General features: G+C 37.7%; 1 protein-coding gene across 1 annotated transcript; it reads left to right on the top strand.

The window, feature by feature from the left end:
- Nucleotides 1-11,606: 11,606 nt before the first annotated feature.
- On the top strand, nucleotides 11,607-20,423 carry LOC145980686 (uncharacterized). Its single transcript, XM_083113744.1, has 3 exons — nucleotides 11,607-11,705; nucleotides 17,165-17,875; nucleotides 20,205-20,423. The coding sequence occupies exons 1-2, from the start codon at nucleotides 11,694-11,696 to the stop codon at nucleotides 17,867-17,869; spliced, it is 717 nt and encodes a 238-aa protein (XP_082969870.1). The 5' UTR covers nucleotides 11,607-11,693; the 3' UTR covers nucleotides 17,870-17,875; nucleotides 20,205-20,423.
- Nucleotides 20,424-23,016: the final 2,593 nt, after the last annotated feature.

Here is a 23,016-nt window from a genome sequence, read left to right as displayed (position 1 = left end):
AATTTAAATACGGTCCAGGAACCTTTTTTCTAGTATAAATTTAAATACGGTCCAGGAAACTTTTTTCTAGGATAAATTTAAATACGGTCCAGGAACCTTTTTTCTAGTATAAATTTAAATACGGTCCTGGAAACTTTTTTTCTAGGATAAATTTAAATACGGTCCAGGAACCTTTTTCTAGGATAAATTTAAATACGGTCCAGGAACCTTTTTTCTAGGATAAATTCAAATACGGTCCAGGAACCTTTTTTCTAGTATAAATTTAAATACGGTCCAGGAAACTTTTTTCTAGGATAAATTTAAATACGATCCAGGAACCTTTTTTCTAGGATAAATTTAAATACGATCCAGGATCCTTTTTTCTAGGATAAATTTAAATACGATCCAGGAACCTTTTTTCTAGGATAAATTTAAATACGATCCAGGAAACTTTTTTCTAGGATAAATTTAAATACGGTCCAGGAACCTTTTTTCTAGGAGAAATTTAAATACGGTCCAGGAACCTTTTTTCTAGGATAAATTTAAATACGGTCCAGGAACCTTTTTTCTAGGATAAATTTAAATAACGTCCAGGAACCTTTTTCCTAGGATAAATTTAAATAACGTCCAGGAACCTTTTTTCTAGGATAAATTTAAATACGATCCAGGAAACTTTTTCTAGGATAAATTTAAATACGGTCCAGGAACCTTTTTTCTAGGATAAATTTAAATACGATCCAGGAACCTTTTTTCTAGGATAAATTTAAATACGGTCCAGGAACCTTTTTCTAGGTTAAATTTAAATACGATCCAGGAACCTTTTTTCTAGGATAAATTTAAATACGGTCCAGGAACCTTTTTTCTAGGATAAATTTAAATACGATCCAGGAAACTTTTTTCAATCAAACAAAACGCAACTTGGATCGAATTTAAATTGTGAGAGAAAAAGATTCCGGTCCTGCAGCGGAACACAATAGAACCCATTAGAATTTATGGGTTACTGGACCTTTAACAATCCTGGCTACAGCCCCTCCCGAAATTCTGAGAAACCCAAAAGTTTCAAATAAAAGCAGTATCGGTTAAAGCAAAGTGGTAGATACAATTCCCCTTAATATAACACCTATACCAGTTTTGTCCCTGCACAACTTTTAAAATGAAGTTTTAACTTGTAATTAGGAAATATTTTATAGTGAAATAGCCCCCGATCACAGCTCTGTATTATCCACTTTTACAATTCCAGCCCCTCCGAAAAAATCCTGCGTACGCTAGTAGGGGTGGGCTAAATTAAGCAACTTCGTACTTTGTTATTTCTTAGTAGAATAGACAACCTTGGAAGTTACTTGCCAAAACTTTTCCTACGCCATCTTGAAATAAACGCGATCTATAATTTCATGAAACGTTATCCAACCAATCAGCCGATTTCCATTACAGACACTATTAAATGTAGACAAAAATATCAATATACAATTACATTGCAACATGTGCACAAGGTAAAAGACGATTTTAATGATGATTACTATAATTATGTTTGGAAACGCCTCTTTCGGGAAAACCCGAATATGGAATATGACTGAAAGAGTATTTCAAGGTGAAACTATTTTAATTATTCTTAGGAACCGAAAAGAAACATTCTATACGATTTTAACACCATTAAGCCTTGTTTCCATGATTATGAAAAACTAAATATGCTGACCAAGGCAGTAATTTATTTTATTCAAAATATAAACTAAACGTAACGTTTCAACCTTTTAGCATATTTAGTTTTTCTATAAGATTTAACTCTATCAACTGAAACGGAAGAAAAGTGTTCAAATATCAATTGAAGGGGAAGAGAAGTGTAACAAACTCGCAAATATTACTGAAGAGAAAGAAAAGTGTTACAAACTCTAAAAAATCTAAAGAAGAGAATGAAAAGTGTTTCAAAATTTCAAATATCAATTGAAGAACAAGAGAAGTATTACAGATATGCAAATATCATCTGGCAAGACAGAAGTGTTACAAATTTGCAAATTTCTTTATGAGACTTTTCAAATTATTTTTCCTTTAGATGAGAGTATAAAAATAAATACCATGTATTTGAATGTTTTCTAAGCTACAATCTTCATAGCCTATATGCAACTGGGTTGCCCCCCAAAAATGGTGGTAACAGAAAGCTCCTTTATTTCGTTAATTTGGAATTAGTGTACTTTAGCACCATCTTTAGTGTATTTTTACATCAAACCACATCAAGCATGGAGGCCTTTGAGACTAGGTTAGGTGTAGTGTTGCACCAATTAGGGTGTTACATTACCTTTGGTGGTATTTCAGTTGGCAAGTCTGAATTGTGAAGTGGAATCATCGTATAAAATCATGCATAAGGTAATTTCTAGTAATGTAGAAAAGTGAAAGTTAAAACCAGAAATTTCAGAATCGACTGACCATCAACTTGACACATATTGTAGTAAAACTCTTTCCTTGTGTGGATAATATATACAGTAAATCACCGCTTTTACGTTATGGGCCAGTTCAACGGTCGATGAGCCTAGAAAGTTTTTCGAGATGTCCACGTGTTTCTTCCTCATCCTCACGGTAACCGTTTCCTCCCACGAATTCTCAAAAGTGTAGAAGGTCAAGATTAATTCGTCGTTGCCACGAAAGTGACGAAACGTGCCCCACAAGGCACTGAACTCTAGCGTATGAGGTTAGCCATCGTGGAAATCGGGTTTCTATTGCAAATGCAAATTACACTTCTCTGGTCGTGAGTATTATGTACCAAGAATCGGCTTTCATATTAGAAGTGGGCAGGAGGAGTCTCGTAGCATATATTGGAGAAATATGTCACTAAATAATGCAGTGATTTCTTACTCGGGTGGCAAACACGCAGGAAACAAAATGCATCAGATCTTGTGTTTTTGAATTCGTTTCAAGCCCACTTTATACACAGAAACTGGCCCTACCGTTTAAAGTACCTCCACCGGGTATCGAACCCGACACCCCTTGATTGCAAGGCGACGAGGTTACCACTAGACCATGTTGAAAAAGTAATTCACGTCTGTTCTAATCTCTATTTCATTCCCATACAGTGGCGGCGATTCGGTTCCAAAACTGGGGGGCAAGGACAGTTTGGTTTCACTTGGTAGATAGGGTTTAACTTAGTGCGGGCTAAAAAAAAAAGTAGGGGGCAAAAGCTCCCCACGCCCCCTAATCGCAGCCACGTTTCCTTCCTCGGGAATCCTGACAAGTGCCAGAACTCTTGGGAATCTCGGGCCTCCCCGATGCCGTAGTGGTATCGTCGTCGCCTTGTAATCAAGGGATTCCGTGTTCGATGTGAAGACACACAGTAGTTCGGAACTTTGTTTTAAACTCTAGGTCCAGTCCCGATTAGCCTTTCTGTGCATAAAGTTGACTTAAAAACAACAATTCAATGAACCAACCAACCCTTGAGAATCTGTGTGTGTTAGGGATTTGTTGTTACTTTTAAGAAGAAAGTAGGGGGTGAGTATTAGAATGAACGATGGACATTTACTATACTGAAGCAACGTAATGTATACAGAGAGCATCCGAATTAAACTTCGTGGTGTAACAGCTCCTGAAATTCCCAAGGTCAATTCATTGCATCGAGTCCTATCTCTATTTCAAAAGTCTTTCCCGTTGGACAAACATGTTGTTCTTGTTGTTATTTGCAACAACATAACATGTCATTGTTGTTGTGATGTCAGTCTAAGCTGACATATCACTCACTGCATCATGAAATCCAGATGTGTTTGGCAATATGATTTAATGGTGTCTTATGGATAATAAACCTTTTCCTACTCCCATAAAAATAGGCAATAGTTAGATTGGAATGAACTAACCGATCTCCAACTTCACACTCTAAATTTTTTGTAATGGTTTTATTGTGTGTTGAAGAGAATATAAAGTACGGAGTATCATTTACTGTTGTAAAATGTGACATTTTAAGTTGTGAAAACTACCATTTACCACATAAAGAACGCAATATACAGAATCAGTATAATGTACGTTAAGAAGATAAGTATTAATATTTAAATTGCTTAAAATTTGAATTGATTCTGCTTAGTAATGCTCCAATAAAGATTTTCCTTGCTTTCAGTGCCATCTAGTGTATGCTATGGAGTCCCGTGATGGAATTTCCTTGTGTTTAGAACGTGCCATATTTGGCCTAAAAGTTATCCGTAAGACATATTTCCAACCAGAGAGGGGCAATCAAGGGGTATTTTCCTCAGAACCCTGCTGGATTTGAAAATTCCGCTGTTGGTGGAAGCAAAGTGTTACAGTCCTGCTAGTCATTATCAATGCACTATAATCATAATTTAATTAATTGCCATTGAAATGAAGTTTTGTGGAACCCAGGATTTCCTCATTCCGATTTCCAGCCAGTACTACTGTGCACTACATTTCAGTTTGGACTAATTTGACAAAGCCAGTGTAAAGCTTTCCAATAGTAAATCGTGTGAAGTCCTACAACAGGGCAGTACCCAGGGGAGGGGCCATGAAGACAACCCCCCCCCCCCCCACCCTCGAGCCATGAAATTTTTAAATGTGAACCTATAAAAATATATGAAAATAACAGGACGATTTTACAAACGTAAAAATTTCAGTTTTGTCCTTGCATAAATGAATGTTTGTTGTGTGGAGAGGCAGTCTCCAGAAGTATGCAGTCTGCAATATTGGGTATTATTAGTTTTATAACCATTGATACAAGGCTACCAGCAGTGATGTGCGTAGACTATAAGTTTACGTCTACATGCGTTGTCTACTCGTAATCTACGCGTAGATTACATAGGGTTGTAGTTCACATAGACTACGTAGACAATCTAAAGTGCACTAAAATTAATTTTCAAGGCTTTCATGAAAGGAAAGTGACATTTTCCACTATATTGGTTCTTAACGAAATGAAAAGAATCCTATTTACAACAAAATTTATCTTCTCTTCTATTACCAACTATGGAAGAAGATAATAGTATGAAAAAAACAACAACAGATGGCAGTTGTGAGGCAAGAGTGGACTTCTTCCCAAAAAACACTAGTATATTTCCTATATTAGGTTTCTTCCCAGGTGAGAAATTGTTCAAATTTGGAAAAAATAGTATGAAAAGTTCTCCTTACACATCAGAAACTGATGCGCAGTATATTTTTTTTAATTCCACGGCGCCCTTTGCTAAGTTATCAACTTTCGCCATGTTGTTTACATAGATTACGTAATCTACGTGTATAAAATAGTCTACGTGTAGAATGTAGACTATCGTTTACGCTTAGACGCACAGGACTGGCTACCAGGTGAAAATCTCTCTCTCTGTTTTTGGGATAACCCAGCCCGCTACGACCTTTTGTAGCGGGCTTTGGGTTAACTCAGATTTAGAATTATTTATTGTAATAATCATTGCTAATGCGTATAATTTAATTTATAAATAATATATCATTTTCTAAACATACAATTATCGTGGTTGTTCAAAGGTTGTGGTATAAGAAAATTTAGGAAATTTGAAAACATTTTTAATTTGCGAAACTCAGAACTGGCCGAATTCTTCTGACCAGTATCGACGATTGGGTGCCAAAACTGGAAAAGGGACATTAATTTTTCTCTTGGTAGTCAAGCATTAAGAGGCCATAGTACGGGGGAAAAGAGGTAAAGAAGTCGGGGGCAACTGCCTCCAGGCTCCCCAAATAGGTGCCACTGCGTGTGTGTGTGTGTGTATATATATATCAGGAGCGTATATTGTAGGCTAGATAGGCTATCTGCGAAGCCTGAAGTCTAGAGAATAAAATACAGGAGAAAAATAGACCAGAAATTGTAAATAATATTAAATGTATATCATCGATGATGATGCTCTTTCTGGAGTTGGCAACGTGATTTCTTATGAGTTGGTAAGCTGATTTCCTATGAATTGGTAACCTGATTTCTTATGGGTTGGCAACCTGATTTATCATGAGTTGGCAACCTGATTTCTTATGAGTTGGCAACCTGATTTCTCATGAGTTGGCAACCTGATTTCTTATGAGTTGGCAACCTAATTTATTAGGAGTTGGTAAATTTGTTTCTATTCATAGCCTAGGACCCAGATCTTGGACTCAGTATACGCCACTGATATACAGGGTGTCCGGAATGAGACTGACGGTTTTTAAAAGTGTGTGAGTTTTAATATGGGCAGAGATAGGGAAAAAAGAAAACATACATTTTGAAGGAAAACTTAAAAAGTTTTGTTCAGCAAGTTTTCATAGTTGTACGACTACCGGTGACGGCGCTAGTATCGCCGAAGCGAAAAATGGCGCAATGCGTGTGGTGGTTTGCAGAGACAAAAGTGTTGTTCAAGTGCAACGAAACTTCCGACGTGTTTACCACAAGGATCGCATCTGTCAGACGAACGGGTGGAGTCAATAAGAGAGTGTTTCACACGTAGCCCGAGGAAGTCAATTCGCGCAGCGAGCAGGCAGCTGGGAATTCCAAGGTCAACTGTGCAAGATGTAGTACATAAACGATTACGTTTGCGCGCGTATAAGTTGCAACTGTTATAAGAAATTAGGCCTAACGACAAGGCAAAAAGATTAGAATTTGCCAATGAAATTCTACACAAGATTGGTAATGACCATAATTTTCTATTGAACATTGTTTTCTCAGATGAAGCAACTTTTCACTTGTCTGGCTGTGTTAACAGACACAATGTTAGGATATGGGGATCTGAGAATCCGAATGAGTATGTGGAACATTCCCGAGACAGTCCAAAATTGAATGTTTGGTGCGCTTTAACACTTAATGAAGCAAACCATAACAGGAAATGTGTTCCTAGACATGCTTCAAATATTTTGCAGTTCCCCAATTACAACATTTGCAACCTCAAGTGATTTTCCAATTGGATGGTGCCCCGCCACATTGGAGCCTACAACTGAGGGAGTATCTTGATACGGAATTTCCGGAACGTTGGATAGGCCGTGATGGGCCAATTAGGTGGTCACCACGCTCCCCTGATGTAACCCCTCTGGACTTTTTCTTGTGGGGGTATGTGAAAGACATTGCGTATTCCGGTGAAAAGGTTCGTAACCTTGATGAAGTGATGACCCGTATTCGGAATGCGATTGCTTCTGTCACACCTCAGATGTTACAGAATACATAGAGAGAGATTGAATTCAGGCTGGATATTCTCCGAGTCACAAATGGAGCTCACGTGGAGTTATACTGAGTTACAATGACTTGTAAGTAATAACAATAAAACTTTTTGAGATTTCCTTCAAAATGCAGGTTTTCTTTCTTCCCTATCTCTAACCATATTAAAACCACACACTTTTAAAAACCGTCAGTCCCATTCCGGACACCCTGTATAGTTATACTTATATGGATCTGGCCCCTCCCTCAAAAAAATCCTGGGTACGGGTCTGTCCTGCAATATTTTTCGGTCAATCTAAGATAGAAATGTTTTGAGAGAGGATGAGAAAGAAAGGGCGTAAAGATAGTAAGACAATGAGAGAGAGAGAACGGGAAGAAGAGACAGCAATATAAATAAAAGCGAGAGACAGGTAGGAAAAGAAAGAGAAAAGATTAACAGACAAATATTCAGGAAAAGAGAACAGAGAGGGAGAAAAGAATATACAGGCAAGGAAAGAGGAGATGAGACAGAGTGAGGGAAAGAAAGACAAATGGAGAAGCTCGAGAAACATACCGAGTAAAACATAGAGAGAAGCAGACAAAACGAGAAAAAGGCAGGGAAAGCAAGAAAATGAGAAAAATATGAGGGGAAATAAAAATAGAGAAACGTTCAGAAGGAGAAAAAGAAAGGAACATAAATAGAAACAAGAGACAGGCAGGAAAACAAAGAGACAAATGGAAATTAAGAAGCTGACAGAGAAAGGGAGAGAGAGAAAAATAGACAAAAAATAATAGACAGGGAGTGAAGGAGGAGATCAGAACGAGAAAAAGGCAGTGAAATAAAAAAAAGGAGAGGTAAATAGTGGGGGAGAAAAGATGAGACAGATATTGGGGAAAGGGATGGACAAGAAATCAAAATGGAGGAGCTCGAGAGCCATACTGAAATAAAAGTCAGAGACCAGCAGGGAAGTAAAGAAGAGAAGATGAGACATATAGAGGTGGAAAGAAAGAGAAGCACACACAAACACACACAGAGAGATATAAAGAGAGAGAGAGCGAGAGAGAGAGAGAGAGAGAGAAAGTAAAAGTAAAGGGGAAAACGAGAGAGAATTGGAAGAGAATGGTGGTAGAAATAGTAACGCATGCGAGAAATGAAAAACTGAAAGGGGAGATGAAAGGAAATAAGCAAGCAATTCTCATTATTCCAACACAATTTGTTTTTAAGTCCACTTCAGGCACAGAAATGCTAAACGAGACTGGACCTACAGTTTAAAGTGTGATGATCCGAAACGATGCGTGCCTTTTCCGGGTATCGAACCCGGGATCCGTTGATTACAAGGATTAATTAAAAAAGAAAAAACCCCTAGGCAGTAGTTTGCCCGGCACGCTCTTTATCAACTTCCATATACAGTAAACCTTCGTTAACACAAACTCGCTTAAGACGAACACTCGGTTAACACGAATTTCGGTTACCACGAATTACGAACTGTTTTTTTAGTCCGTTGCGTCATTACATCTCATTTAACACAAACTTTCAAAGTTTTTCATACTTTTTCTGTTGTTCCTCTGTCGTTCCTCTGCTAGGTATGTAAGAAATCGCTCAACAATCTCTATCACCTTGTCAACAATCAACTTATACAGTATTGTAAGCAACAGATTCAGATCAACAATGTGTTCAAACGTGTTTTTCATAGCCATAGCCAGTACGAGTAACATCAAGATTAAAACTTGGGTGCAATTGCTCGACAATCGCGATCATCGCGTCAACAATGAGCTTATAATTATTTAACCAACAAATTCAGTTTTGTGTTCAGATGTGTTTTTCTATTCTTTAAAACGTAGCCAATACGAGTTTGATCCGAATTGACCGCTAGTTTTACGGAAGCTATGAATACAGTTGGCTATGAAGTTTCCAGGCATTTGTGTTCCCTTCTAGGACAGCGCAAAATACAGAACTTTTTAAAAAAGTACTCATAGATCATTATCTGGTGAAATATTTAAGTACTGTTTTCTATGATGACATACATAATACATATTTAAATGGTTAATGTGTAGAAAGAACTGTATTGCAACAATAAAATTTGAGTCCGCGGTTAGCACGATTTTTTTTAACACGAACTCTTGATTTTTCGTTCCCTTGGGACACGTGTTAACGAGGGTTTACTGTATCAGTTTCATTCATTCCTCTAGTTTCTTATGCAGGATAAACACAAACGTTCTTGTCTTGCCCGGGATTCGAACCCGGAATGCCTGCCGGCACAGCGCGGTGTGCTAACCACTCCGCCACGGATTTTGGCCAACCTTGGAGGGCCCTTTTTCCGTGTCTGGTCTGCTCACGAGGCTGATTCAACTTCAAAATCTGTTCTCATCATTTAACCTCGCTTTTCTGCGTATTATGGCTAATCGCAACGACGTGTGATGAACCTGACAAAGGGGTACTCACAAAGATTGATTGAGTTGATGTTTTAAGTCCACTTTATGCACAGTAAGGCTAATCGGGACTGGACCTACAGTTTAAAGTGGGATCCGACCCACTATGTGCCGCCATGGGATATCGAACCCGGGACCCCTTGATTACAAGGCGACGACGCTACCACTGCGCCGTCGGGGAAACCGACACTCACAAGGAACATCCACACTCCGCGCGGATGCCTATTTACAAATCCTATAGTGCTGCAGAACCTCCATGGATATCTGGCTTCTGATTGGCTGTCATTCCTAAAGTTAATACGTTGAACTCTAGAGGGCAGGGTTCAGATTTATATTGCAGATTTCAGTTATCCATCCCTACACGATAAGAAACTCCTTTAAACGCAAGTTGATATATTGCGCCCCAATTGTATATTTAATATGTCATGTCCATGGTTCATTATGCAGAAATGGAATTTTAGTGGTATGAAATTTATTCTATAATGCAGTAATCACTTCACAGCACTTTCAAATATATTCAACTTTATTACCTTTCGATGGCTTCGTATTAATTTTTATCACCAGAGAACGATTGAATAGTATTTTCCTACGAGACTGCTATTTTCATCCTTATCCTGTAAACAAACACACAAGGAGTGATGGACACGGAACATAAACACTTCCGGTGCGCACAGCCAATAAGAAAGCGTTATATCTTTCTGGTTCTGTAGCCAGTGATGTGCGTCTACGCGTAAACAACGATAGTCTACATTCTACACGTAGACTATTTTATACACGTAGATTACGTAATCTATGTAAACAACATGGCAAAAGTTGATAACTTAGCAAAGGGCGCAATGGAATTAAAAAAAAATTATATTGCGTATCAGTTGCTGATGTGTAAAGAGAACTTTTCATACTATTTATTCCAAATTTGAACAATTTGTCACCTAAAAAGAAACCTAATATAGGAAATATTCTAGTGTTTTATGGGGAAAATACCACTCTTGCTACACGACTGCCATCTGTTGTTGTTTTTTGCATACTATTTATATTCTTCCATAGTTGGTAATAGAAGAGAAGATAAATTTTGTTGTAAATAGGGTTATTTTCATTTCGTTAGGAACCAATATAGTTGAAAATGTCACTTTCCTTTCAAGAAAGCCTTGAAAATTAATTTTAGTGCACTTTGGATTGTCTACGTAGTCTATGTAAACTACAACCCTATGTAATCTACGCGTAGATTACGTGTAGACAACGCATGTAAACGTAAACTTATAGTCTACGGCACATCACTGTCTGTAGCACTGGAGGGTTTGTAAACGTGCGACCGGGATTCCACCAAGGACTCCCTCGTGTTGCAGCGCGCTACGCTAACCACTCCGCCACGGAGGTCGACACAATGAATGTCTAAATAAATCCTGACACAGAATAGTTTAATGTCAATGCTATAACTTAGAGTAACAGTATTGGTTATCAGTAAACAAGCCGGCCCCCGTGGCGGAGTGGTTAATACATCGCGCTACGACGCCAGGGGTCCAGAGTCCCGGCCTGGGCATGAATATTTGTCAGTGTCCATTCATCAATTTCATCATGCCATCCCTCATCCCCATCTTCGCAAATTAGCCAAAACTGGAACAAAAAGCAAAAACAAATCATATCAGTAAACAAGTAACTGTACTCATATGTTCACTGTGCGAGTAATTCCCATTAAGTCTCACTTAACAGTCAACCAAGCCACAACCGGTTCCAGCATACATTGGAGGAAATAAAGATGCTGTTAAGATGTAATCTCAAGTTTTTGCAAACAGCGGGAGCCGAAGCAATAGATGAAAGCAAGGCAGTTGGAATTTCCGCGCCCTCTTGGGATGGGCGTGTAACCTCAAAACAAAACAAAACAAAAATGGCCGACAACCTGATTATTGAAAGTTGAACGGTCAGCACACTAAACTCGAACCGATTACTTCGTTCTTCCGCAAGTTTGGGCCCGGCGAAAGGGAAAGTTCACATGAGAAAGAGCGTATGTGTGCGAGAAAAGTGGGAGGGGGGTCAAGCGGGGCTAGCCAAAGGAGTTCGGGGACGTTAGGAGATTTGTCGTTCTGGAGAAAGCTCAAATCGGAGTGGGCAGTTTGGAAAATGTGCCGTATATAAGACATAGAGGTGTGGTACAAGTGTTATTCGTCTCGCTTCTATTCTCAGTGATTGGTGCCGATAGTGTTCAAACAAAATGAAGATATCGGTAAGGAACAGTGTAATATTCATAACATGTATAAATGATACAGTGAATTTCGTACAGGGTGTCCCAAAAGTTTTGGGCCAAATTTCGGAAGCGCATTCAACGCTCAAGGACAAGAAGAGGAGCTTCTTTTCTAGATACTGAAGCGAGAAAGTGTAGTCAGTATGGCGGTAGTGAAGAAAATAGTTCCTTTAGCGATGTGATACATTGGAATTCGTGTGGAAAAGGAGTTACTAATGATAAAGAAACGGGTAAAAATAGGAGGGAATAGGGATAAACCGCGCAGTGATACATTCCAAGAAAAATTCCCACGTTCTCTTTCTACTCTTATCCCTTTCTGGCAAACAATATTCCTCATCCACACAATTATCAGTGCATTTTCGTAAAACTCAGGATGCCTACAAAATGTCTGTTTTTAAATTCCGGTTTTTTTCCATGTTTGTCCAGGTCTATTTATATTATTTTCCAGGTCTATATTTTTTTAAACAAAGACAAGTTGTTATTGTTAATAACCCCTACCAGATGGCCAGTTGAGAAAAATTTCCATAACTAACAAAAGCAAGCAGAGTCCTCACCTTTAACTGCCGTGTAATTCATATCTCTTGGTAGTAGTATATTCTTTTACATTTTGTTTTTAGTACAAAAGTTCTAAAAATTATTAATTTAAATTCTAAGCATATGTTAATTTATATAATTACATGTTATTATTCTTGGATGGGGAAAGGCCAGTTACTTTATTTTTACAAAATTTACTCATACATACTTGGTCATACACCGACTTCCTCAAAATTAACGAATAAATTCCTTGAATCGCAGCATTCCGCCCAAAATTCAAGTGGAGGCAGTGACAGACTCTGCTCAGGTATCCCTGTCGTCGCCATCCACGTACTCCAAAACATAAGCCGCTAAGTGAAGTGGACATATGTAGTGAAAATGGTAACTTTGAGAAAAATCCAGGTTTCTGGTTAAATTCCAGGCCTTTTCCAGGTTATCCCGGTACAAAAGTAGATTCCATGCTAATTCAGGATTCCCAGGTCAGTAGACACCCTAAAAACTGGATCACTTAGGATTTATCTTCCTTCACTTTAACTACATTTGTAACTTCCTGGTTGCCCACACACATCCGTTAAGATCATCCCGATTTTCGCCCCTCTATCCTTTGGCTATCTTGTACAGGAAAATATGAAATATAGGTAAAAGGTAAAAAAAAGGTAAAGTGTTCCCCTGTGCATAGCACCACGCCATGAAGGCGTATAGGGGGTGTGGGGGTAACGCCCCACACTTTCTTGATCCGGTCGTGAGTGGGGGTGATGTGATCAGCATCACGCCCCTGACCGCCTTTACCCCCCAGGGTTTCCCCCAGGTACCCATGTTATTCGACGCTGGGTGGGCGCCGGGGCCGCTTTAACCGTTAGAAAAGTTCCCGGATTTGAACCGGCCGGGGATCGAACCCGGGACCTTGAGCATGGTAGTCAGACGCGTTACCGACTGAGCCACCGCGGCCACTATATATATAAATATAGGGATAAAGTTTTTATTATTTCATAAAGAGAGATTTAAATTTCCATTCCCTGCGGCAACATTGGTTGATGAGGCCATGCGAGGGGCCATTATAGTCATTTTCCCTCAAAAGTTAATAGATTATACAGATTTGTTTTTAAGTCCAACTTTAATGTTCATATAGGCGAATTTGTACTGGGCTTTCATTTAAAAGTGATATCCGAACCACTGCGCAATATTGCTTCACCGGGAATCGCACCCGGAACTTCTTGTTTACTATTCATAATGTTACCACTACGCCATGCGATTCCATTAGAAACTTAATGGATTGTGAAGTTTGGTCCGCAATAAATTTAAGAATCAAGTTAAGGTATTTTTATCTTTGCTTACGTAATGCCTAAATCATAATGAACCTTGGAAACTATACAGTGATAAATTTAGATTCCAGTGAATATGATTATTTCGAATACATATCTTTATACTGCGATATACTCAAATTCTCTCACCTTTGACCGTAATAACAGTTACTCCAATTTTTCAATTTTGTAATTCTACATGAACAAGATCTATTTTAATATCGACAAATGGAAATTCAGATATAAATAGCTTCACAAGGAATTATAAATTCATTTCAATATTGATTCTTGGACCCGCAAAAATTACTTATTTTATATTTAAAAAAAACTTTTCTGGGCCCGCAAAATTTACTTATTTTATATTTTTTAAAAAATGTCTGGACCCTCAAAAATTATTTATTTCATATTTAAAAAAACTTCTCTGGACCCGCAAAAATTACTTATTTCATATTTAAAAAAACTTTTCTGGACCCGGAAAAATTATTTATTTTATATTTCAGAAAACATTTCTGGACTCGCAAAAATTACTTATTTTATATTTAAAAACTTATCTGGACCCGCAAAAATTATTCATTACATAATTTAATGGCTCTTAAAGATAAAGTGTCGCAAATAAACGAAAAATATACTAATAAGTTGAATAGAAAAGTACAAAATACCAACAGATACACAATATAACAATATACCAGTTAATAACATGTAATATATTTCATTTAATTTATTGTGATGTGTTTCCATTCTCACCTAAAATCTTATGTCGTTGCTTAGAAAAAATACAGAAGAGCAGAGACATCTATTGTCAGGCTTCTTAGTCTTAAAACGAACTGATCGGTTGCACTTTTTACAGAACAATCTGGAGTCAAAGCATTTTTTTAGTTGTAATAAACGAAACTCACAAATAAGTACACTGTTTATAATAGTACAATCAAGTCCATTGAGTTGGTATTTGGCTGCAGCAGTGAAAGAATAAACTATTCAAGCAAATTATCACAAGAAACTTCACACATAGGAACAAATGAAAATTCTCCCCTCTTTTTACATTGTGTTAGAATATTCTTAAGAGCAAACGTCCTGTGTATACTTTTAACATTTAGTTTTGATGGAAAAGCAAAGACACCTGCTTAATTCATCGATAAACTAGCCTTAGAACTGCAATAAACTACATCATCATGTTTGACTTCATAATAATTTGTCCCAGATGGACAGATGGGCCGAAATATTATCCTCGGGGTCAGTGCCATGCCCAGAAATATCATAAAGGCACAGAGGAATATGGTAGTGTTTTCCATCATCCAGCGCTCATAGAGTGCGCCACTGGTGACGATATCTTCTCTAGAAGACAATGTTTACTTATCTGACTGTAAGGTACCAATTGTGCTCTTATTTAGTCTTATTTAGTTTGTTTCAAATAGTTCCCCAGTTGTTCCCACGAATCTGGCCAAACATCGATAATATTGATCATGATTGAGTAATGAACCCGTAACCTCTGGGACGTAAAGTTTTTATTTGAACGATAACACCAAAAAGTCATGAAAAGCAGTGTGTCTTTATCAGTGATCGCTTAGTTCGTATGAACTTTCCAGCCTGATCATTACCAGTGCGTAGTTAGAGATCGATTAGTTCATTGAACTCTCCAGCCTAATTATTGCCTATTTTTGTGGGAGCAGAAAAAGGTTTATTATCCATTTTGCCTTGACTCATCTCACTCAACAGGTCGCTAGGCCGCGAGTTGATAGCTTCCTGGAGATGGCGGCCTTGCTCGAGAAAAGGTTTATTATCCAGTCGTGAAAAGCATAATAAAGTTTTTAAAATGTAATAGAGTAGGTTAAGGAGGCACATTTTCGGTTTCGGAATCTTGAAATAATGCGAATTATGCCATTTTTTCCCCAGAATTTCGCAATGCGAAAAACGCTGCGAATTATGCAATAAACTGAAGCGCATAGTCATTTCTAGCCTAGCTGGTAAAGTTCGATTAAAGAGATTGCCATCCTTCATTTATTGCAGTTTGGGTCTAGTGTTTATTAAAACCAATAAGTTGCTGACCAAGGCAGTTTATTAAGATAAAAACACTTAACACGTAACGTTTCGACCCTGTATCAGGGTCTTTCTCAGACGAAGAACTAAAAAAAAAAAGTTTTTTTTTTTTAGTTTAGTTCTTCGTCTGAGGAAGACCCTGATACAGGGTCGAAACGTTACGTGTTAAGTGTTTTTATCTTAATAAACTGCCTTGGTCAGCAACTTATTGGTTTTAATATGGAAACAAGGCTTAATTATATTACAATTAGTGTTTATTGTATATTTAGTGGCCGATGAGATGAAATAGTTTTCCAAATGCAAAAAATTAGATCACTTCTCTCAAAGATTAGACTTAAATGTATTTTTTGTCATTAAAACTTAACTTTGTTTCAATTTTTCAGAACTAAAGCAATGTGAAAATCTAAAGCATAGAAGGAACAGTAAAGATGCACAACACTGATTCTAAATTGATAACACCGAATTTTTCCGTAAACCGCGAATAATAACATCGAATTTCATTAAAAAATAACATGGAAATTTAGGGAAAAATAAAACTTCACGTCCATACTTATAAGCTATTTTAAGCCGTAAGAAACTTGTCAACTAATGGTTGTTCAATAATAGAACTCAATCCTGACACGGACGACTAAATTACACAATAGTTATCACACAACTATTATAGATCCATTACCGTATATGAAACCCTGGCAGGCGATTGGATGTTAAAAAACGGGGGTGGGGACAGTTTAATTTCTCTTGGTACACAAGGTTTAGCATTAAGAGTCCATAGTGCGGGTGTTAAAGTAGCAAAAATTGGGGGGCAACTGCCCTGCCAGGCCCCCCTAAGCACCGCCATTGCTGGCATGGAAAAAGTAGCAGTGCTGTCGGATTAAAAATGATACTAGAGTTTGGACTCCAATTAAAAATAAACCAGTAGATCTACATAAAACCGAGTTACATCAAAATTTAGCTTATTCAATTCTGCGTTAATCTATGCTAACCAATTTTTTTTGTCCTATATTTTTTATCGTCGCTAGAACAAAAGAAGGACCAATTTGTTTGGAGTTTTGTAAACGATCGCTCTTTTTGAAATTCTATAAATCAAAAACGGGTTTTCCAATCGTCATGAAATGTTAGTATGGTGAAGGTAGAACAGTTTTAAACACAATTATTAATTTTCAGATTTTTAAAATTTGTCAAGTAGCCGTTAATTTTCAATTTTGTGAAAGAACGTTTTCCTAGTATTGGGTAGTGGTACAAATACAATATTGATCTTGTTTCGAAGCTCTTTGCATATGTTTTAAAATCCATTATCATTGTCAATTCACATTGCGAAACCGATTTTATACAGATTTTTATTCAACACCACTTTCATTGACTCGCAGTTACAGTCTGAAGTTTCCATGGTGCAACGGACATCGCTAGTAGTGATGCCAGTCTATGTTACGAGGAACCCTGTAGTTCGCATACTTTCGGAGGTTTCAGAAATCTTCGCGCTAGTATAGAAAGTTTGGTCTGTGAGGGCTTGCAGATATTTAACATGTATGATATCATCCCTATCTTATCAGGGCATTGTATCTTTCGTTCCAGGCGTATTTAGTCTTCTTGGCAATAATATTCTCCGTCAGCGCAGACAAGGCTGACACCAAGAAAGACAAGCGTGGAGCATTTGGTCTAGGATATGGCGGTTACGGCCTTGGCTATGGAGGAGGGTATGGGCTCGGCGGCTATGGAGGATACGGTCTTGGCCTAGGCTATGGAGGCTACGGTGGCTATGGAGGCTATGGGGGCTATGGCGGATATGGGATTGGCCTTGCAGCCCCGATTGCAGCAGCCGCTCCAGCTATTGCGTCAGTGACAACAGTTAACCAGCCGTACCCAGTACCAGTCCCCCAGCCAGTAGCAGTCCCAGTAAACAGGCCAGTCGCCGTACCAGTCCCACAGCCAGTACCCGTTTCAGTTCCAAGGCCGGTTCCAGTTGCAGTACCGCACGCAGTACCTGTCACCGTTCCAAGACCGTACCCTGTTGCAGTTCCAAGGCCCTATGGCGTTCCGGTCCCACAGCCCGTTGGAGTTCCAGTACCACAACCTTATGGCATTCCTGTCCCACAACCAGTAGCTGTACCTCAACCCATTGCAGTTCCAGTTAAGACCCCAGTTGCTGTTCCTGTTCCCCAGCCTGTTCCAGTTGCAGTGAAACCAGCTTTGTCCTTGGGATATGGAGGATACGGAGGCTATGGAAGCTATGGAGGCTATGGGGGTTACGGATATGGTGGTCTAGGATACAAAGGATGAACTAGGGTTAGTAGTACTGTGTGTTTCCGTCTAGGAACACTGCTAAATTCTTAGTACAGAGATATTCACGGTGTGGGATGAATACATCCAAGACTGGTACATAAAAATAGGCCAATGAGGAGAAGGGAGCACGTATTGGTTGATAAGAACGTCAACAAAAATAAGCAGAAGCACAAACCAAAAATTTGAAGTTCATGAAATTTTAGCGAAGAAGCTACATCTAGCAAAAAGCAAGCGACTTAATAAGAAAAAGTAGTTAACTGCAAAACCATATTGAGAGCAAGTGCACTTTGATGTTTTGAAGTCTTTTGAAGGCATAAATGAATATATTATATTGTAACGTTGTTCCTACACGTGCATATAAGTAATTAACTTGATGTATTTAATAAAATACACAAAGAAATAGACTTAAATAATGTACAATATACCGCAGTGGGGCCATCTAGTTCCGAAAAATTATACTATTATTTATCTATTCTAAGAATGGCCCTCTTATATTCTTTAACATATTTATACTAAATATCTCCAACAAGTAGTCCTTCTTAAGCTAAATTATTGTTTGAAGGAAGTTAACTAAAACTAAAATCACTACACAAGTCTCGTGTCTTGAAAATTTCTCTTCCTCTAACAAAATTTTGACGAGGCGTGTGAACACTATTTTCAAGTAGGTGTCCTTACAAGAAAGGGCATGGGGCACATGCCTTGTTAGATTTGTGAGGAAGACAAAGTCTGACTCTTTGTTTGTCCGGAAGTGTACATAGACTTTCTTTTCTCTTATGTAGATCACATCTTTTATACTTTTAGGGGACTCTTTCAAGGACTTGGTACTGTCCAGAACTTTATAATTTGTATACTTATTTATAAAATTACCGAAATCAAGAATTTATTTTTCTGGTAGTAATTACAGGAAAATAGAAAATTCTAACACTATGTGGCGCAGTTCTCAATTGTTTTTTTTAAAGATCTGAACAGAAATTTAAAGTTTTATCTGAAATTAGTGAATACACATATCCTACTAACTTATTATCTTTATAAAATGAGATGAGTGGATATATGGTGTCTTAAATAAATGATAAATTTTAAGAGTCATAGACGGTAAAACATACAGGAAGTTATGTAATATTCTACCATAAAAGTTTAGTGGTTTGCCTATTAATTTAGAAAAACGGGATGCAGGCAATTTCTTGAACGCATGAACATTAATGACGTCACTACGGTGCTGTCTCTAGAATAAGACGTCAACACACATCGGTAACTGCTAGGAATATTAGTGTCACGCATGGACCTTTATAGTACCGCATTCAGGAATATCGAAGAAAAACTTTCAAATTTAGATCAGAATATTTGTGTACCATAAATGTATTTTTAAAACTGAACAAGCATATCAAGCATGAAATAGCAGTAATATTTTAAAAAGCGATCAAGTCAATTTTCTTAACGTAGTATGATGACAGCGGATAAGACCGTCACTTCTCCAGTCAACGTTTTACAGTGTAACTACAGTTATTTACGAATAAGAAGATAAATGTGTGTATAGTATGTGATAGGCAGAACCTAAACAAGCCGGTTTATTCTTCCATGTATTTTTAAACTTCAAATTTCCCATGGTCTAAAGCTACCTAATTCCATTGTGATTATTAGTTGTCTGTGGATGTAATTGTCACTTCTATCTCTTAACACTAAATGTGCTATTTTCTCTTTAAAAACTAAAATTTTGCTTCATTTTATTTTATTGCTGTATTCAAACCATAGGGACGCTTACAGAACGTGAAACTACACGGTCAGAAAGTAACGCACAATCCACTGTAGCTCGGGAATGGTAAGGATTAAGGATATGAAATTTTGTAGGTAGAAGCATTGGTCCTTTACCACCTAACCAACACCTAATTTTGAATGAAAGTGCTAGTACTGGTAGTATTTTTTTGTTAATATATACAGCATTTATTTAATCAATGTTGCTGAGTTATCCCAGGATTTGTAGAGAAACAGGATCACGGCACGTTGGCAACAACAGGAAACATAAATTTAGTATTTGGACATGAAACTGTAATCCCACTGTACAACTGAAGGCTCATCTGCGTGGGAGACCACAAGCTAAAGAGTTTTACGAACGCGCATTCGTGTCATGGAAACAAAGATGGCTGCAGTGCAGTGCATCATACACTGAGTAACATTTCCAAAGGACCAATGTTTCTACCTATAAAATTTCATCCCCCCTGTCCTTATCATTGTACGTTACTCGACCTTTGTGATTTATTTTAACTTCAGAGAAACGTAAGCTTCGGCTATAAGAAAAACTACATTTTCTTATGTATTATTACTTTTCTATTTCCAGGTGATCTCATGGTGAAAGATCGATCTTTCCTCCCATCGATGTTCATCGAATTCATCGCCGCACCCCATCGACTAGTTCAAGCTATTTCCGAGCTACGGGAATCTATTTTGCAAAGCCGTCTCCTGAGAGACAGTGCCTTATAGTCAGTATTATAAGAACTAATGTTGACTCATTTATGTAATATTTTTGTACATTATTAAATAATAATATTTAATTATGCGTTGTCGTTTATTTAAATATTTTACTTTCGATCGTTACTGGAAAAAATATCATGTGAAACATATTACAAAGTTGAAAGATATGCGAACTATGTGCTGATTTATATGACATGTGTAATGATCACTTCGTAATCATTATTCAATTTCAATTAGTTCGTTGGTTCATAAATAACTTACAGGAAAACACAAACTCGAAAATATTACATTTGTGGTTTACTTGTTGCAAATAAAGCAATGAAAGATGTGATTCGTTCTTGGCTACTATTTAGTTTCCGTCATATATAGAGCAGTTACATAGCTCTTGATTTTCGTCACCTTGGCAACTCCAGAATTCCAAATATTATATCATTTATACAGCGTCCTATTCCATGTACAAAATGAATCAATCTGGAAATTATTATTGTTTTTAATTGCATTATGGTTAAAATGTTTGTGAATTTGTGTACCGGGTGGCCTATAAGTCAGTTGGCACTAGCAGTTAGACGCTCTTTTGAGTAGCCAACTGACTTATGGGCCACCCTGTAGTTTGCATATTTCAGTAACAGAAATTATTATCATCTGTAGCCTATATGATTCACAGACAAATGAAGTCAAACTTTCGTGGCAGAGTGGTTAGTACATCGTCCTAGGACGCCAGGGATCCCGGGTTCGAATCCCGGCCTGGCATAGGTGTTCTTTGTGAGTGTACCTTCATCAATTGCACCAAATTATCACTCATTCCAATCTTCGCGATGAGCCAAAGGTGGCAGAAAAGCGAACTAAAATCATTCAATCAAACTTCGCTACAGTTTTAAAGCGTTACACACGTAACACATTTTCGTTAAGGCTATGTCATAATACTCAATTTTCTTTGTTAGCAGTCACCACAAAGTATTTCATAATTCTATTAGATCAATTCGTTATGAATATTTTAGTCCACTCGCATGTCTAGAACCTTATATTTTATGTGTGGATGTTACACATGGAACCCTGAAACACCTCATAGTCATATTGTGAGGAATCACGGGACCCTCACACCTGATACTGACTTGACAAGTCGTGGCCAGGACCGGATTAAGGTGTGTGCTATTGATGCTGCAGAATTAGGCCCATTCCTGAAATAGGCCCAGAGAAAACAGTCGAGAATTTTCCGAAAGCTGAATAGTTTTCTTTTGCTATATTAACCTGAAAATAAATCTTAGAATCAAATTTAGAGCCCCAATTTCGGACGCCTAGACACACCGTTACTTATTATAGAGTTACTATTATTCTTTGCGCTGTGACGTAACTATAACGTCATTGTGTTTATTGTTTACCGAAGATTTCAAACATGAGGCCTAATTTCGCCTCTATCCGGCCCTGGTCTTAGGCAATCACCCTTTCAAAATGGACGCATGTTCTGTGGTAATAAAATACCACGTTTGTTGCGAGTTCGTTCTGTATATTTTTCCCCAATGGCATAACGCTGTCGCATTATAATGAAGAGGTCCTATGTTCGACTCCCCCCTCCTCTGGTGGAAACACAATGCAACTGGTTCGGACTACCCGTTAAACTGTAGGTTTAGTCCCGATTAGCCTATCTGAGCATAAAAGTGGGCTTAAAAACAAACTTAACAAAAAATTGTCTTCTGGATACTTCCTGACATTTTTTATTTATTTACTTCAGCTGCATCTACAGATTCTGTTGATATTTTAGGTTGATTAATGTGGCAAAATGTATGTGTGGGACCAGGATGTCTAAATAGCATAAGCCACTCATTAGTAATTGAATAATTCTGTAGCTTTTTCCATACATAACTGGCTTGTTAAAATTTATTCACTTCAGTATTGTAGTGATTATTGTGATTCCTTCTTATTAGTAGAATGAATATAAAGTTGATATTTCGCATACCATATTGATATTTAATGATAACAGGTATATAAAAATTGTAATGAAATAAAAAAGGGACACTTCTGAAATTTCAATGCAGAGCTAACTAAAACTATATTGTACACTCTAGCATACTTAAACCCGAAGGTTTATGGCTGTAGCAACACAAGCCTTCAATCTGTCCCTATTCGGGGCAAGATCAATCTAATCTTTCCCATCCTTACTGATTTCCTTTAGGTCCATCTCAACTTTACCCCTCCATCCTCGTCTTGGCCTTCCTACTGGTCTCTTACCGTCAGGTTTCCCAACAAGAATCCTGTAAATTATTCTTTCCTCTGCCATTCGTGTCACATGGCCTGCCCATCTAAGTCTTCTTGATGAAATTATTCTAATAATAATTAAAAAGTCGAAATAAACAATAGTGTTGCCAGAGGAAGTAACGCTAAGATGAAGTTTTTATTTGCTTATTTGGAGATTATTTTAACCATACTCAGGCCGGGATGTATATACGTATGTGGAGGCCCGGAGCTGCAGTCTTCAAGTTCACCCTAAATTCTGATCTAATCTTGATCATACCTTGCATAATTTTGAGCCTCCTAAGCCTACTAGCTGCTTTTAATGATGGTAGTATTAATTTGATCACAGTTTTTGTTTCAATAGCTCTAGTAATTACTTTCACTTTCTAATGACAAAATTGGCTTTTTATGGGTTGATAATATGTGAACATTTTCTAACATAGATAATA

The sequence above is a fragment of the Lepisma saccharinum genome, chromosome 28 (genome assembly GCF_977018435.1).
Source record: "Lepisma saccharinum chromosome 28, izLepSacc3.1, whole genome shotgun sequence".
Lineage (NCBI taxonomy): Eukaryota > Metazoa > Arthropoda > Insecta > Zygentoma > Lepismatidae > Lepisma > Lepisma saccharinum.
This window is presented reverse-complemented; position numbering and strand designations above follow the sequence as displayed.